This window comes from Solea senegalensis, linkage group LG16 (assembly GCF_019176455.1).
Source record: "Solea senegalensis isolate Sse05_10M linkage group LG16, IFAPA_SoseM_1, whole genome shotgun sequence".
NCBI lineage: Eukaryota > Metazoa > Chordata > Actinopteri > Pleuronectiformes > Soleidae > Solea > Solea senegalensis.
In genome coordinates this window covers 19,180,585-19,197,157 of record NC_058036.1, presented here as the reverse complement: position 1 = coordinate 19,197,157, position 16,573 = coordinate 19,180,585, and the positions used below count along the sequence as shown (strand labels likewise).

The window sequence follows — 16,573 nt, the reverse complement described above, 5'->3', positions numbered from 1 at the left end:
TAACAAAGGACGAGTCCTTTGACCATTTATCTGCCTCTAATGGCGCATTTCCACCGACTCTACTCGCCTTGGCACGGTTTAAGTAGCGTTTCCACTAGCATAGTACCGGCTCTGGCGAGTAGAGCTGAAACGATTAATCGATTATTAATCCATTACTAAATTAATCGACAACTATTTTGATAATCGATCAATTGGTTTGAAGCTTTTTTCATCATTAAAACAACATTTTCGATTGTTTAACCTTCCTTAATGTGACTATTTTCTTCCTTTCTTAGCTCTGGATAACAAAGAAATCATTAAAAATTAATCATTTTGGTTTGTGGGCAAAACAAGACATTCAAGAACATCATCATTTCCAGGTTTGACGAACACCAATCAACATTTTTTAAGGTTTTCTGATATTTTATGGTCCAAACGATTCATCGATTAATCGAGAAAAAAATAGTTGCAGCTCTACTGGCGAGGTCCCAAGCGTGCTAAGTAGGTACTATGCGATGTTCGGTCAGACTGCCGGCCGCTGACTGGCCAGAGTCCTGTCACAGGAAGAGACGTCCCCCGCACAAATCAAGCCGAACAGCGCCGAACTGTAGATCGCTTAAAACTACTGAACAATCCTAAAAACGTGGGTTAATCTCCAACAACTACAAGGGAAACCGCTCTATTTAACAGGAGTCTTTTAAAGTGGAGTGGTGTATTTAGGGACAGCGCCGGCGATCGCGAGCGGCATCACAGACCGCTGCCGCTGGAGGCTGTACTCCGGAGACGTGTGGACAGAAATGAACTGCGCGGAACTGTAGATAATTTAAAACTACTGAACAATCCTAAAAACGTGGGTTAATCTACAGAAGAACTACAGAAGTCTGGTGAAAAATCACTAGTCAATCGTGTGAGTGTGTGTGTGTCGCGTATAAAACAAAGTCACCACAGTTTCACTCAGCCGCGCAGTGATGACTCCGCCCACGTTAAGTAGGTTCTTCTTGTAGTGGAGATGCAACCTAATTGTGCCGTGGCGAGGCGAGGCGGTGGAAATACTCCATAAGTCAATTCCTTTTGAGAATTCCTTCTTTCATGATTTGCTTACACCTCTGTTAAAAAGAGCCTTGAGCTGCGATGAAGGATGAGAATTCAGACTGGAACTTTGGAGGGCAGCGTTGCACGTCTGCCGTAAATTATCCGAAGAAGAAAGAAAAGCCATAGTTCACCACACGTTTTACGATATGTGGACGATTCCTCAAAAGTGTGGGATGAGTTTTGTGGTAAAATTCTGGCAGAAGAGGAAAAATAATAATTTTTATTATCCATCCACCCTGGACAGGTCGCTTGTCCATCACAGGGACACATAGAGACAAACAAACGTCCATGTCCTTGGACTGTGAGCGGAAACTGGAGAACCTGGAGAAATCCACTGTAATTAATGACTAGTCAATAAGTAAAAAAACACATACAGTACAGTGAAGTGTCAAAATATGTCAAATATAGAAAAATAGTTTTATCACATCGTTTGCATTTGCCATCTTCTCCGTCTGGGCTCTCTAAGTTGGAGTACTGATGGTTTGCTCATGCTACTGGACAGGAACATCACTCAGGCTTGACCGGTTCCTTCTGATCACTATTGTGTGACTGCAGATTATTCTCAGGAAACATGGGTGTAAATGTCCGAATAGTAATCAGACTGTTCATTCGTACAGAACTCCATATCTGAATCCATATCCTCATATTCGCTGTTTAAAAATACATTTCTTTTAGTGGTTGTTGCTGTAACTAATATTAAAATAAGTGTGTCCTCATCACCTGTGCGTCCAGTATTTTGTTGTTGACGTAGATGAGATCAAAGTTCTTGAGATTGTCAAACAGCTTGATAAGATCTTGGTAGTTGGGCTCACTGAGGTCCTGATCACTTTCGCGATCTCTCCAGAAGACATCGTTGATGCTCCCACATAACGAGAAATCACGGACCAAGTCTCTGCGAGACATCATGTTATTGTTGTTGATGTCTTTGTTACTGTCTTGGATCGATATCTAGATATCTTTATATCTATAGGTATAGATATTATACATGCTTTGATGTAAAACTATCAAAGGACAGAAGTTCTTATGAGAACATTTCTCAGGGCAGATGTTGCTGGTGCATGCTGGTTGGTGCACGTCGTTTGAATTATGCGGGTTGCCGGGGCAACTGAATTTGATCTGCCCTTGATCTTTGCACCATCAATTCCTATGGGAGATAGCGTCTTTTCACATTTTTTCTTCACCACGGTGAATGGAAATGCTGAGGAAAGCCATAGATCACCTTCCCTGCTTGAAATGCATGTGTTGTTGAAGTCCAAAATGATCTGAGTTGCAGTTCTTAATGTTTTTATGTTGCTGTTGCAGACGTCGCAGTTACTTTGTCCTACACAACCGCTCGACTGTGTGCTGAGCCTTTTCCACCACAGCCGTGATCATGATCGCTCTGGCCTGCTTCCAGGTCTTCTTCACTTGATGAGGGCTACTTTCTTTGATCTGTGGAAACTGTCCTTCAAATGAGGGTCTGTCAGATTAGCATCATAGGAATCACAGTTAGGCCCAGAGGGCACATGCCGGAGTTAGATTTGTGTTTATTTTTCTTAAAAATGACAAATGAGTCTGAGGAGTTCTTACTTTTAAGTGGAGTTGCCCACATCAAAGCGCTCCGTGTGAATGTGTGTGTTGTTGTTTTCCATCGCTGGCATGCTATAACCTTGTTTACTGTGTGACCAGGTCTAGTGTCTTAAGTTTGGCACATGACGTTTGCTGTGAGCTATTTTTACCGGATCATCTTTGGCTCCACAGAATGACACTAACACAAAAACACACACACTCTTTGATGTGGCCTTTGATTTTCAAGTCCCAACACATGAATAGACGGACAGATACTCACTTCTGACTCTGTGAGGTTTTTGTTTTTTCATAGTTTTTCATCACCCTTGTTAAGGATTAAGGCTGGAGGATCTTGTTAAGTCCTCTGACCCTGCTCAGACCTGTTACTAACATCCATCCTGAGTGACCTGATCAAGGGCAGATCCTGCTAAATTCAGGACTAGACGCTCCCAATGCATCCGTCCTGAGATCAGGTCACGAAAACCCACATTAGAAGGTGGTTTGAGGACGAATGTGGCCTCATTCCTGTGATTACTCCCCAGCTGACGTTGTCTGATGTACGGCTGTCTCAGTAAACAATCACCGCTTTTGCGTCAATTATTTGCAGCCTCTGCCACAATTGCACCCTCATCATATGGTTTCTTTATTCTAACGATTAAAACATGTTTCATGTTGCAGCAGTGTGAGTGGAACTTTGATTAGCTGATGCACGCACGTCAGATTCTTTGTCATGTGGTCACATGACACATGACAAAGAATCTGAATCTGCCATTAAAAGACATCAGGTCTTTTAATGGCAGACCTGAGCAGTCGTACTTATGTGTATGTATGTATGTATGTATGTGTGTGTATGTGTATGTATGTATGTGTGTATGTGTATATGTATATATGTGTGTATATATATATATATATATATGTATATATGTGTATATATATATGTATGTATATATGTATGTATATATGTATGTATATATGTATGTATATATATGTATATATGTGTGTATATATATGTATATGTATATATATATGTGTATATATATGTATGTATGTATGTATATATATATATATATATATGTGTATATATATATATGTATGTGTAGTATTTGAAGTGTGTTTCTCTTACCGTCAGCTTAGTGAATCCTGGAATCGATTGAGCCTGTAACGATCAACACGTTTGAGGCACTTTGTGGCTCAGGTAATGGAAGAACACATTATCTGGCCACAGCTGGAGGATCCTTTGAAGTAGGACTGTGTAGTCAAAGTACTTCTGCAGTACATTTTGTGTACATCTGTTCTGAATCGCAACACTTTTAAAACGGCCTGCTGGATTTCTCAAGATTTTACAAACTTTTGTGTGTGTTTTAAATAAAAGAGCAGGAGCACACGTGTGTGTTTAACGTTCAAGTAAAGACACGAGTTGACAGCAACCTAAACCAAAACTTACAAGCTTTTTTTTTTTTGTAGTTCTGTATTTATTTATGTTCTCCCTGGTTTTTACAACCCTGTGGTTGTATGAGGGGATCTGAGATTCTCTCAGCATCCCTCCCTCAATGAAAATGTCCCGCAGCAGGAAAAAAGTAAAAAGATGTAAGCTACTTGACAAACAACTCACACAATTTACAAATATACAACTCTGCAATATCAAGAACATGTTTTATGGTTTTATGTTGCTGTTGGACAGCATTTTCTGACCGTAAACTGAAGTTTGTGTCACTTTGTAAATCGTTCTCTTCTCAATTTTACACCACAGCACACAGGAGCTGTTGATCCACATCCAGCTTTATTAAGAAGTTCAAATATGACATTTTGTGACTTCAGTGTTTGAAATCCTTTGTTTTGGCTTTACCCAAGTGACACAAAAAAGCTGTCTAAATTATTGTGATTATATTGCAGGATGTCCCTAATTTACATTTTAATATGTAAAAGATCTTAGAGTTGTTTTGTTGTTTGAACCAGTAAACAGAAAACAAGGCATGCCTGTAGTGACAGTCCAAACTGGGTCCCTAAACCTGGAAAGAGAGAGTGTGTAAAGCTGGAAACTTCTTTAAAAGAAGTAGGGCATAAACAGTGGGACAGGGACGTGTCACATGACTGTGTGTTTCCATATATGTGTGTGTGTGTGAGTAGATTGAGATTTTCACGCTGAGCTTCCGTCAGCTGGAGTCCTCAGAGTCTCTGTGACGAGGCTGTCACAGACTGAGACGTGTGTCACAGCAGCCTGTCACACTGAGGGGAACAATGTGTAGGAAATGCTAATGTAACCGCTCTTCTTTTTCTTCTTTTTCTTTGCCGTTTCATCCTCACTCCTCACGACTGCTTCTCTCCACTAATAACTTCTGCCTCGAACCTTTACTTTTTGTGTCGAGGCACTATTATTAACTTAGTGTAGGCTGTGAGGACATTTTGACCCGGTGAGGACATCTTAAAACGACTTTTAAAGGACTTTTAAAGGGTGTGTATGTGTAATGTCAAGGTAACACTTGATATATCACATTCCATAGCTTATGTGCAATATGTTGGTACATGAGTCAAATGATTTATCTAAAATATGTTATGTTTTTCTGCCACATATTGCTCCTGTGATTTAATTTGCATAAAATCCGCATCACGCTGTTCAAATAATAACTTCTGTACTCTAAGGCAAGGATTAGAATTTATTATGAACTCAATTTAGTGCACACACAGATATACAAACAGTGACAATTGTGTACTAACACACGACAGAGTTGTGATAATGATATATAAAACAGTACACACAGTTTATTATTTTTTTATCGTTGTATGATTTGTTTAAAGCACATGTCATTTCTTTCTTTACTTTAAAAAAAAAAAAAGGCACAGAAAATAGAATAATAATACTAGAACAATTAAATTACAGCCAGTGCAATAATAATAACACTACACTTTCTGTTTGACAATAATTAAATGTTTAGTCCTGGTTGAATAGAATTCAGGGCAGTGATGACATCATCATGATGTGGTACAGTACAGGTCACTAATGACATGTTGAAGTAACACATGCATATTTTAACACAGTTTTATTGGTATAAGTACAGTATATCTTAAATAGCGACACCGGTCTCTGCATGACTGTAGATATAAACAGTGTGTCACCACACGGCTGTGTTGTTTATATCATGGAGTTTTCTTATCTCAAAAAACGTTTACACGGGTATTATCGTAACAAAAAACATAAAATAGCAGCTTTTAATGTCAATATGAAGTGACATTGTTTCATGATAAAACACTGAAGCATGTCTGATTGTGGCGTTTACAGTCGAGCTGAATCAGTTTTGTCCTGTATCTTGTCTCCTCTTCCATCTGCCTTTTGAAATAATGTGTCCATGCATCTCTTCCCCTCAGGGAAGCCTTTTCATGGAGTGTTAAAGTGCAAGTTAAACGCAGCTTAACTGTCATTATCTTTCTTTAATGTGTATGTAGTGAGTGGGGTGGAACTGAACCAGAGCGTGATGAGGCTGCAGCCCTCAGGGCTGTGTGTGTGTGTGTGTGTGTGTGGTCCAAGCTCAAACGGTCAGGTCTCTATTCAGACTTTACATTTGGAAAATTATGTTTTACACAAGTCAAGTCACCAAAGGGGAACTGTTAAAGTGATTCACATTTAGGACAAACACTCCCATCATCCTTCCGTGTCCCTCACCCCTTCACCTCCTCCTCTGTATCTCCACTAATCTGATGGGACCTTTTCCGTGTGTGTGTGTGTTTTTCATGTCAAAACATTTGACACAAAATTGACTTGATTTATACAGCAGCAGCTGCTGCGGCTTTGGGCGATTGTGAATGTCCTGCTTGAAGATTCCACAATGACTAAATACTTCAGTGTCTGTGTTTACAGACAAACTCTGATTCAACTCTGCTTCACTCCTCTCTTGTTCATTTCAAATCCTTCACAAATGTTGTGATAATAACTGTATTTATAGAGCAAACCCTTGTACCCAACCTCGGGTCCAAGCTCCCCTTAAGGGGGTCGCAGAGCTTTGACTGCTCTGAGTTTGTGAGGTTAATATAATTATATTTGTGCATCCCAATCAGACACTCGACTGGATAATTAGAAGTCAGTATCACACAAATAAAAGCTATAATTTGTTTGGTCCACCTTTCAATTGATTAAGCTATTTATCACCAAAGTAAAAACGTAAAAAAAAAAGATTTAATGGATTTTTGCACAGGACAGTTTTTATCTATATACACTATGAGAAAAGCTACAAGTGCTGTTTATTTTTTCATATGAACTTTTGACTTTTGACTTGACTTTTGAACCATGTGTTTTAGCTGATTGTGGTTTTAAATGTCTTTTTTCTTGTCCTGCTGTTTTCCAGGATGCCAGCTACTGGCTGCAGGTCCACCGGCTGGAACACGGTGACGGCGGCATCCTCGACCTGGACGATGTGCTGTGCGATGTGGCCGATGACAAAGACAGGGTGAGTGGTGCTGATGCTGCGTAGCTGTCTGTTTTCTACTTTTCTTCCCTCCGTAGTTGTTTCGTGGATTTGTCCGTTTCTATCAAGGATAGAGAAAGTGCTTTCTGAGCAGTCAGATAAGAGAATTTGTCCTGTACCTTTCATCTGTGAAGGCATGTAAATGTGCAATCTGGTAATTTAACATCTCTAAAGTATCTACATTCAGATAAGAGGTAACAAAAGAGAAACTAAAAAAAAACAGTGATACTGTGAAGAAGTAATATTGTTGTGTTTCTATTTCTGCTGGTGAATAAGTTGTTGTTAATTTCACCTAGTGTCTGTTGGTTAACAGTTAACAGGATTATTGAAATTGTTATTATACTGATTTTGACAAAACAGTTGTGGAGGAATGGAGTAAAAAAACCAGGTTCTTCTGGAGCTTAGCGAAAGGAGACGGTTCACACTGGTCTATCCTCAGGCCTGGAGCTGTGCTCACTGTCAGTGTTTGAGCACCTGACAGTCATATTTCCTCAGCACCTGTGGGGGCAATTCTTTTTGTGAAGTGACGCCAGGGTTTGGGTCTTGACTGACAGCCAAGAAAAGGTCACAGGGTCTCAATACAGTACTCAAATAGACGTAAATTCAGCTCATTTGGCTTAGTCGCGTCACATTAGACGCATTAGAAATAAGATAAAACTGCAAGAGACATACAGGGTTGTGAGGAAGTGTTTGTTAATAACATTTTAATTTTATGCTATTTATCATATGAATGAAAATAGAAAAATGCTATTAAAACGTGCATTTTGGGTCATGTAGTGTAAATAAAGTGATGCCAGTCCATCTTGAATGCCCCCTGTTGGCTGGTTGCAATATCGACCATAAACTTTGCGCCTTCCATCTCAGCTGATGAGATTAACGTGAAAATTAAAGTCCACACCCAGTAGAGTTTGTGTTTAAGAAGGTCTCTGTTCTATTAGGTAGTTGTAATCACACTAATATACTGTATGTTGACTTTTTTTTGTCACTTTATGGAGAAAAAAATGTGGATAACAACTGCGTCTGACTTATTTTTGCTCAATTTTACACTGTAATGTTCTACATATGGACTATAAACTTGTTACACAGGGTAGCATCTGTTTGTCAGGGCACGAGAAGTTACTTGGTGCACGTTAGTGAAACATTGATGCAACAATTAGGGTTTTGACAAGTATTTTATTGGCTCCTCTCTCGCCATCGGCATATAGTGATTTAACACAGATTCTAACTTAAGTACACGCTACAAAGAAATGTTTATGCTGCTGGTGACAAGCTCTCCCTTTCTTTTTCTTGCAACACTGTTGCAACACATGGTTGTGCGCCCTCCAGCTGCGAGGTGTGCACCCTGTAGGTGAGCTGTCATTTCGCGTTAACCTCACATCACTCTCCCTTTCCCGTACCCCGTCTCCCCTTCGCCCCTGCAGGCGTCTTCCGCAGCAGAGAATGTGTACAGTTCATATACGACAACAACACCCCTCACCTTCACTTACACAAATCTGCAACACTGTCACTGTTTTAGGTTTTAGTCGTTTCCTATTGAATGGTTTTTCGGTATTTGGTAAGATTTCGTGCATGCCTTCAAGGAGCAGGAGTGCGGTGAAGTATGCCAGTATGCGTTCATCAATTCCGCATTTGTTTGATATTATTCAGTGAATAACAATAGTCGAGGTCGGGTGTGCTTGTTTTTCTCACCATCACCTTTATGGATGTATTTACGGTGCATAAAACACAGCATACTAACATGAAAGGATGTATTTTTATCACAAAAGGTTCAGGAGGCATCATTTAAATGTTCCTACATAAAACCGAGCCTGCTACACAGCACAAGCCCTGGAAAAAAGCCGTCTGTGGTAAAAGTTCTCGCAGTATTCAAATGACGACATCTGCATCTGTTGCGGTGGCTACAGCTATTGTTAGATATTATCTCTCTGATTTGACTGATGCCAACATCTGATTCCAACTTTGAATGTTTTTGACATGTCGAGAGTCAGCATCAAGTTTCTGTGTGTGTGTGTGTGTCAGTGCGTTGTGTTTATTTTCCTGCTTCCTGGAGCTTCCCGGGGCCCGAAACACGGAGTGTAGTGTAGTGTAGTGTAGAGTAGAGTTTCTGGGCAGGGCGGGGGTTGGCCTCATTATCAGTTACAGTTTACTTAGCTTTTTTTGATCTGTGATTCAAATCTTGTCTTGTGATTATTTTGGCACCTTGTGACGATATTTTCAAACTCAAATGTGCTCCAAGGCAGTTTCTGTGGTAACAAGTTAAACTACTGTAGTAGTGGTGGTGTGTGTTTTCCACCAGCAGCTGTTTAGGTAAAACACAGCTTGACACGCGCAGTTTTTACATAGTAGATGATTAAAGTCACGTCAGCCACGCTGATGGTTTTAACCCTCTTATGACTATCATTATAATCAGGCCGTGTAATTGTCAAAAGATGTTCAATGAGTGAGTTCTTCTGACCCCCTTTTTTTTTCAAGATAACTTTCACCTTCAATATCTGGCAGTTATTCAACAGGATTACGGTACTGAGAAGCTGACGTCACAAACGTGATTGAATGGTCACACCCTGGACAGATCGCCAGTCCGTAGTTTTTGCATTTCCTAGATCACAAACGGTCTAGGAGTTACGGTAATCCAAATCCTGATGGTAACAGAAGGGTTAAATGAACTCTGTGATGTCATCTTTTGGCAAATGTCCTGTCTGTTGCTGGAGTTATTATCTTTTCACTCCCTCCTCCCCATGTCACTTTTTTTTCATCATTATTCACCTTACACACATTTAAGCCGATACATCTAATAATACAACAAATATCAATGTGGTTATTTGCATCTTTACCATTGGGCTGAATGAACACTTACAGTTTTCACTGCATAAACTAAAGGATGACGTGGTCCATGAGCTCGGTGAGACGTTCTCTCCCCCATAGCAAGCCCCTATGCTGGACCCTGGCTGAACCACAGCGATGGGGGTGGTGCCAGTGAAGCTGGATGATGATCAGCAAACCCACTCCCTCTGAATCCCACTGTGCTTCAGTTGCGGAGTGTTTGCAGTCTGGTGGAGCCAAGAGAAGAGCTCACAGCGAAAGTGAGCCGCAGTTCATGGACTCTGCTGGCACACATCCCAGCCCTGCATATGTGTGTGTTTGTGTACGCAGGCTTTGAGCACAAGTATTAAAAAGAATCAAGGTTCTGCGTAGCTGTGTGTACGTCTGTTTAGTTTAGTTTGACCCCTGTTTGACCCCACGTGCCACTGACAGTCAGACTGAAGGTTATCATGATCTTCCAGTTCCTCAGCTTCTGATGACACTGATACCGTCTCTGGTGGAGTCGCGATTAAACAAAGTTAACTTGTGCGTGCTGTCAAAGCGTCAGTGTCAGCTGGAATAATGTAGTGAATCTGGGAGATGATTCAAGAACAGCACTGCTGTGTTGTCTGGTTGCTTGTGTGTTGTTGTCGTTCTCAAAATCTCATGTATGAATATATGTAGTATGAAGTCAATCTGCTCGTTTGACAAAGTGCAAGTAATGACGAAACGCCACACGTCGTCTGGTAACTGTAGCTGAGAAACTGAGCTACAAGTGGCCTCTGGTCATGTTTTCATCTGTAAAGTTTTATTATTTTACATTAAAGGCTTTTTATTACTCATCCACTCACTCAAACACTTTTCTTTAAGTCTCATCCAGTATTGATAACAACAACCGTCTATTCTTCAAAGAAACTTGAATAAGGAAAAACATTTGAACTCGTACATGCAATAAACCACACATCATTATGGGATGGGCATAGTTTTCCAATGTTATCTGTCATTCCCAACATTTTACACTACACTACGGATTTTATTGCATCTACGTTCTGTCTTTTATTGACATGAATCATCTAAAAATAGAGGGTCTTGCACATGAATTCACATTAGTGCTGTCCTGGGACGTCTGGGGAGAGATGAAGACGTTCCTCATGGAGACGAGTGAGAGCGCCTCCATGTGTCCTCCACTGAACATGACCGGTGGTCTCCTGGCAGCTGTGAGTCATCCATGCCATCATTCCACAGAAGCTTTTTAAAGACTGGGAGGAATGGCCGGCCCATCACACAAGGACACTTTTATTAGCTTACACTGGAATGAAATAGGGTGCGTGAAGCTCTCATCATCATATACTGTATGTTTTTAGTCCACTTCAGTGTGTGTGTGTGTGTGTCTCCAACTATTTTAAGGTGGAATTGTGAGCGTTTTTTTTTTTAATGTGTCCAGATACCGTATTTATCATCCTTGCCAGGAAAAGTGGCAGCTTGCCCTCAAACTCCCGAGTGTTTTTCCAGATGCCATCTTTCCATCCGTTCATCATCCTTCCTTCCCCTTCTTCCTTTTTTCCCCTCCTTTCCTTTTATAAACCCACCTCTCATACTAAGTCTGACTTAGTCTGGGTTTCAAAGCCACAGTAACTCATCTATGACTTTTATTAACCTCGTTCACTCGCGGGAATCAGTCGACGGTTTTCGAGCTGAGGTAGTGGAAAAAACATTTTTTCTGATTGCTCTTTGGAAGCGTCACCTTCAGCTGTGTAAACAGACACCTTTTTAAATAGTTTTTCACTACTGTAAGCACTGTGTTCCCATATTAACCCGATTAAGATGATAGTCTGAATAAGACTAAATGATCTTTTTACCTGGATAAGACACTGCCATGTCTTAATCTGTTAAATTTCTAAATGCTATCAATAGTCGGTATGTGTTTGTCAGATTGTGGAAGATAACCATAACCATAGAGACCGGAATTTATGATATGGAACTGGTTAATCTATAGCCAGAGGTTACATTTCAACTACAATGATTGACTTGATAGTGTTTGGAGTAAATATACATTATTTACTTTATTTTACATTATTTCACACACAAGCAGAAGTTAATTCCAGGTGAATTGCGTCATGAAAAGCAAGTTTCCAGTTCCTCTCTCAGAGTTTATGCGTTTCCACCTCATTGTAACCACTTTCTTGGCTGCTGTGAAACCAGCAAAAACAAGTCTTTTTATTGTTTATACTTTGCTTGATTATTTTTGTACTTCTTACTGATCAGCAGTCAGAGGTGGAAAATACTACTACTGCACTTTAGAACTAGATATAATCAGTTCCATATACTGTTTGACATTTCCAGTGTAATCTCACACGCACCAAGGTTTAAGTTTCTTTATAACACGAGATGTTTTAACATTTATGAAGGCATTAAGTGTCACACAAACACAGTACACACAGTACGTACTGTACATACATGTACATATACACATGATCTTAGGGTGCTGCATTAACATCCATACCTAGTTAATGCCTAACCCTAACTTTAACTATAACCACAATTCATGTCTTTGGCCTAAACTTAACTTAACAGCTATTCAGAGATTAGAATCTGCCTCATTAGGTCCAGGTTTTGGTCTCCATGGCGACTACTGGTCCTCACAAAGTTAAGTGATTATGCCAGCGATTGGTTCTAAAGAGGCAACAAATACTAACACACACACCCTGACATACCGCAGGTGTCCGGTGACACGCTCGTCCCGACACATGCTCCTGCAGCGATGCCATGACCCCGAGAGCTGGCACCTGGACCTGCCAACACATTCCTGTCTCTGTGTGTGCATGTGTGTGTCGTGAAGGTGTGTGTGTGTGTGTGTGTGTGTGTGTGTGTGTGTGTGTGTGTGTGCGTGTGTGTAGTGAGGGTGTGCCACACAGCTGCGTCCGCTGCTATTCCATCACTGACATGTGTGATTCCCAGTCAGCACGGTGTCTCAGTGTGTGTTTGTGTGTGACATACTTATACTTAAGACGTCGGTTGTTGTTTTAATAATAATATGTTATGTTACATAATTGAAGTGTAATCTTTCATTCTCTCGTTTGTTTCGGAGTATAAATCTGAAACAAAACCTTATTCTATTGAAGCATTTCTTGTATTTTTTCCTCTAGTTTGATGTTGTTGTTGTTGTGTGTGTGTGTGTGTGTGTGTTTGCTATGAATCCACACGATGCCCCAGTCTGTGCTGAATATAGACAAGTAGACAGACAGACAGACAGACAGACTGGAAGAGGCCATGGGGTTAAATAAACCCTGAGGAGTTTCTTAAAATGACTCCTTCAGTCTTCTTGTGTCCATCCTGTCGAAGAATATCAAGAGACTGTGAGGCTGCCAGATAAATGTGTGTGTGTGTGCTGTCCACTGGAATGGAGCAATTTGATCCTTGTGACCTCTGCCAGTTAAAGTCATAATACAGCAACATTTATCACTGGAGCTTCTTTAGCTTATGCTGTTAAATTGTATTTTTTCATGAAACAGATTATTAAAAAAAATCTATTTTTTATTAGAATCAACACAAGGAATTAGTTTTGGTTTTAAAATCAGTCACTCACTCGTCTTCTACTGCTTAATCCTTCACATGAGGGTCGCGGGGTCACTGGTGCCAATCCCAGCTGACATGGTGCGAAGGGGACAATAAACAATATGAATATTAAATAAGGACAAACTTGACGTAAATAAGCAGTTGGTGTAAATAAAACTCAGTAATATAACTGGACGATGTGACTTATTTAAAAATGGCAAATGTCTGCTCTAGCTCGTCCAGTGCACTGTGTGTGAGACGGGCTACGATGTCCCAACACTGTCATCCCGATGGAGACGTCCAGCGTCCTCACTCGCAGCAGTGAACCCATTTTAGCTGACACCTATAAACACTGAGGTGTTTACACGTTATTGATCCCTTTTCTCCATTTGGCTCGTTTGTTACCTCAGTTGATATTGATTTTCTGAACACACGCACACGCACACACACACACACACACACACACACACACACACACACACACAAATATGCTGTGAAACTGAACTCCACCGAGCCCAGTTTCAGACGCTGACTGATGCTGATTTTTGACGTAGAAGTTTGGGGGTAAAGATGAAAGCGGGGTAACATCAAGAGATTATGAAATGAAGGACATCCTGTTATTCCTGATATTCATAACACTTGGTGTTTCATGCCCTAGTTTTTGACTTCATTGAGTGAGTTCAGAGTAGACATGGTGGCATCCTCAGGTGTTTTGATTCACAGACGTAGCACCGACAGAGCTTAATGTCATGATTTTTTATCTTGGGAAAGAAGGAGCTGTAATGTCATCTGTTGGGATCAGTTGACGGAAGTAGACACATAGATGCCAAAGATAGAGCTGTTTGTTGTGAGCAGGATTACTGTCTGAACCTTTACCAACAGTGGCCACGGTTGAAATGTATGAACAGCGCTGAAATATACAGTTTACTAGTGTTCGGGACTGAGACTGGAATAATTAAACAGTTGGAATTATTCATTTATGGGTTCTTTTGTCACCTGTTGGTTGTGACCTGTCATTTATAAGACTCACATTTTACAATTTGTCCATCACCACCTAGATTTTTGAAACTAAAAAAGACAATTTTTGGATGAAAGGGTGGAGCTGGGGGGAAAGTAAGGGCTGGGTTTCCCTATGTTTGACTCTTATGCAGTGTTCCCATGATGGTACACTTGGGTTTAGTACAGTATAGTATGGTTTGGAATGGTAAAAGTCCTGGGTCATGCTTTACTTGGTGAGGGCTGTGCCTGATGAGTTCATACGTGACATTGTACCTGGACAATAATTTACAAAAGTCACATCATGTTGCATTTGAAGATAAAAAGAGAAACTAGTGATCGGGACTATAAACTACTCAAGACTGTGTTTACTAATGCTATAAATGAAATGAGAAGCATGCTTATTATCTCATAGACTTGCATACAAACTGGTGAAGTTGTGCCTGATTTCAGGTTTTTGATCAATTCATTTGTAGTAATAATCACAGAAGAGGTTCTGGACCTCTTTGTCATGACTTTGTTCCAAACAGGTTGAGAGCGGTTGCTTGTTGCTGCAGATTTCAGATCCTTTTCTGTTTGTTAGTTTGTTTTTACAGCAAATAATCTTATTTCTTCAAGTAATCTTTAATTGACTATTTTCACTAAACTCCACCCATCTAACTCCTCCTCCTCCTCCCGCTGGCCCAAAGATCTTTCACTGAGTAAGTGTTAGTGATGACCTCATTTATTCCTGACGACGTCTCCTCCTCCTCCTCCTTCTCCTCCTCCTGCCTTTCTTCTTCCCTTTCTTCAGCCTCCTAATGAGAACAAGATGACAACTCAGTGCCCGACTCTGTTGGGGTGACACAGAAACCCTGAGCAGCAGACAGAGCGAGGACTAAGACGGACCAGAATATGACACACCAGAATTTCTGTACTCTATTATCAAAGGCCAAGTGGCGTTAATAACATTCTTCTGACCACAGATCTCTATCAGCGGGCTCTCGGCTCTTTTCTGGTGCGGCCTTGGCAAACCAAACGCACATCTTCATCATCTATGTGCAGCAGTGTAAGCTTAAATTCTCCTTTAATCATCTAACTGCTGTCATATCTAAGATTAATGGCATCGAATTGCCTGTCAAACGACAAACAATTAACACTTTTGTTCAAACAAGCCTCACTAAATGTCAAATTATTCATGCGTTTTGAGATGGGAGACATTAATTCCAAAGAAAGCCGCACTTGTTAAAACAAGTGAAGAAATGTAGCAGGAAATATTTCAAGCTGTTGAAGTGTGGAGGTGTGCGTCTTTCTTTCCTCTTTTCCTGCCGCTGTTGCGACTGGTCGTGTTCGAACAGCGCGTCTCACCCTCGCATTAGTGCAATGCCTTATGGGAGCTTCTCACGCGGTGCAAGGCAGAGGCGAGGTGGGCTGCTGTCCCCTTGTTGGAGTTGGTTGCCATGGCTGCACCTCTGCAGGAGAAGATTCAAACACAGACAGATGCACCACGTGCATGATTTATAAAACAGAAACAAGAGATTGTGTCAAAGTCTGCACTGCAATTTTGGGCTGATGATTAAAATAGAGTAACGTCTCTGGGGTTTCTTAGAAATACTGTGTTATAAAACAACGTCACCTGTAAACACAGTATTACACTGTGCCGAGTGATTACTGACACACTTTAGCAGCCTCAGCATTTCACCTTGAGTAATTGTCCCCCAACACAACTCCTGCGTCATAATGACTCCATTGTGTGTAAAGTACACTGACACTGCATGTCCTTGTAGGTGTATGATCTTCTTGAACAACAGCAGCTCCTCTGCACAGGCCGCATCAACCCACATGGTGACCGTAAACACAGAGGTTAGCAGTGAGGTAACCCTGCCCCCCCTCCCTCCCTCCCTCAGTCTGTTCACGTCTCTATACTTTGGTCACTGCTGAGTGACCAGAGAACCCAAAACACCTCCAAGCTCGACAACACCTTACATGGACAATGAGAAATTAAAGCATGGTTCAGTTGCAGGTTGACTGATTTTTAGGGGGTCACTTGTGTCAATTTTCTGCCCCAGTCCGTCCAGGGCCATAAATAATACGCTATAAAACTGAAGCTGCGAGCTGTATAATATCTGACCAGACTTTGGACAAGCCTGGGTTAAATGAACGTGTGT

The 16,573-nt window shown here is 40.9% G+C and overlaps 1 protein-coding gene across 1 annotated transcript in view; it reads left to right on the top strand.

Moving 5' to 3' along the window:
* Positions 1-16,573, top strand: part of LOC122783155 (partitioning defective 3 homolog) — a 58,212-nt gene that overhangs the window by 5,871 nt on the left and 35,768 nt on the right. Inside the window, exon 2 of the mRNA XM_044047796.1 lies at positions 6,957-7,058. Coding sequence (XP_043903731.1) covers positions 6,957-7,058 — 102 coding nt within the window. The remainder of the gene's footprint in view (positions 1-6,956; positions 7,059-16,573) is intronic.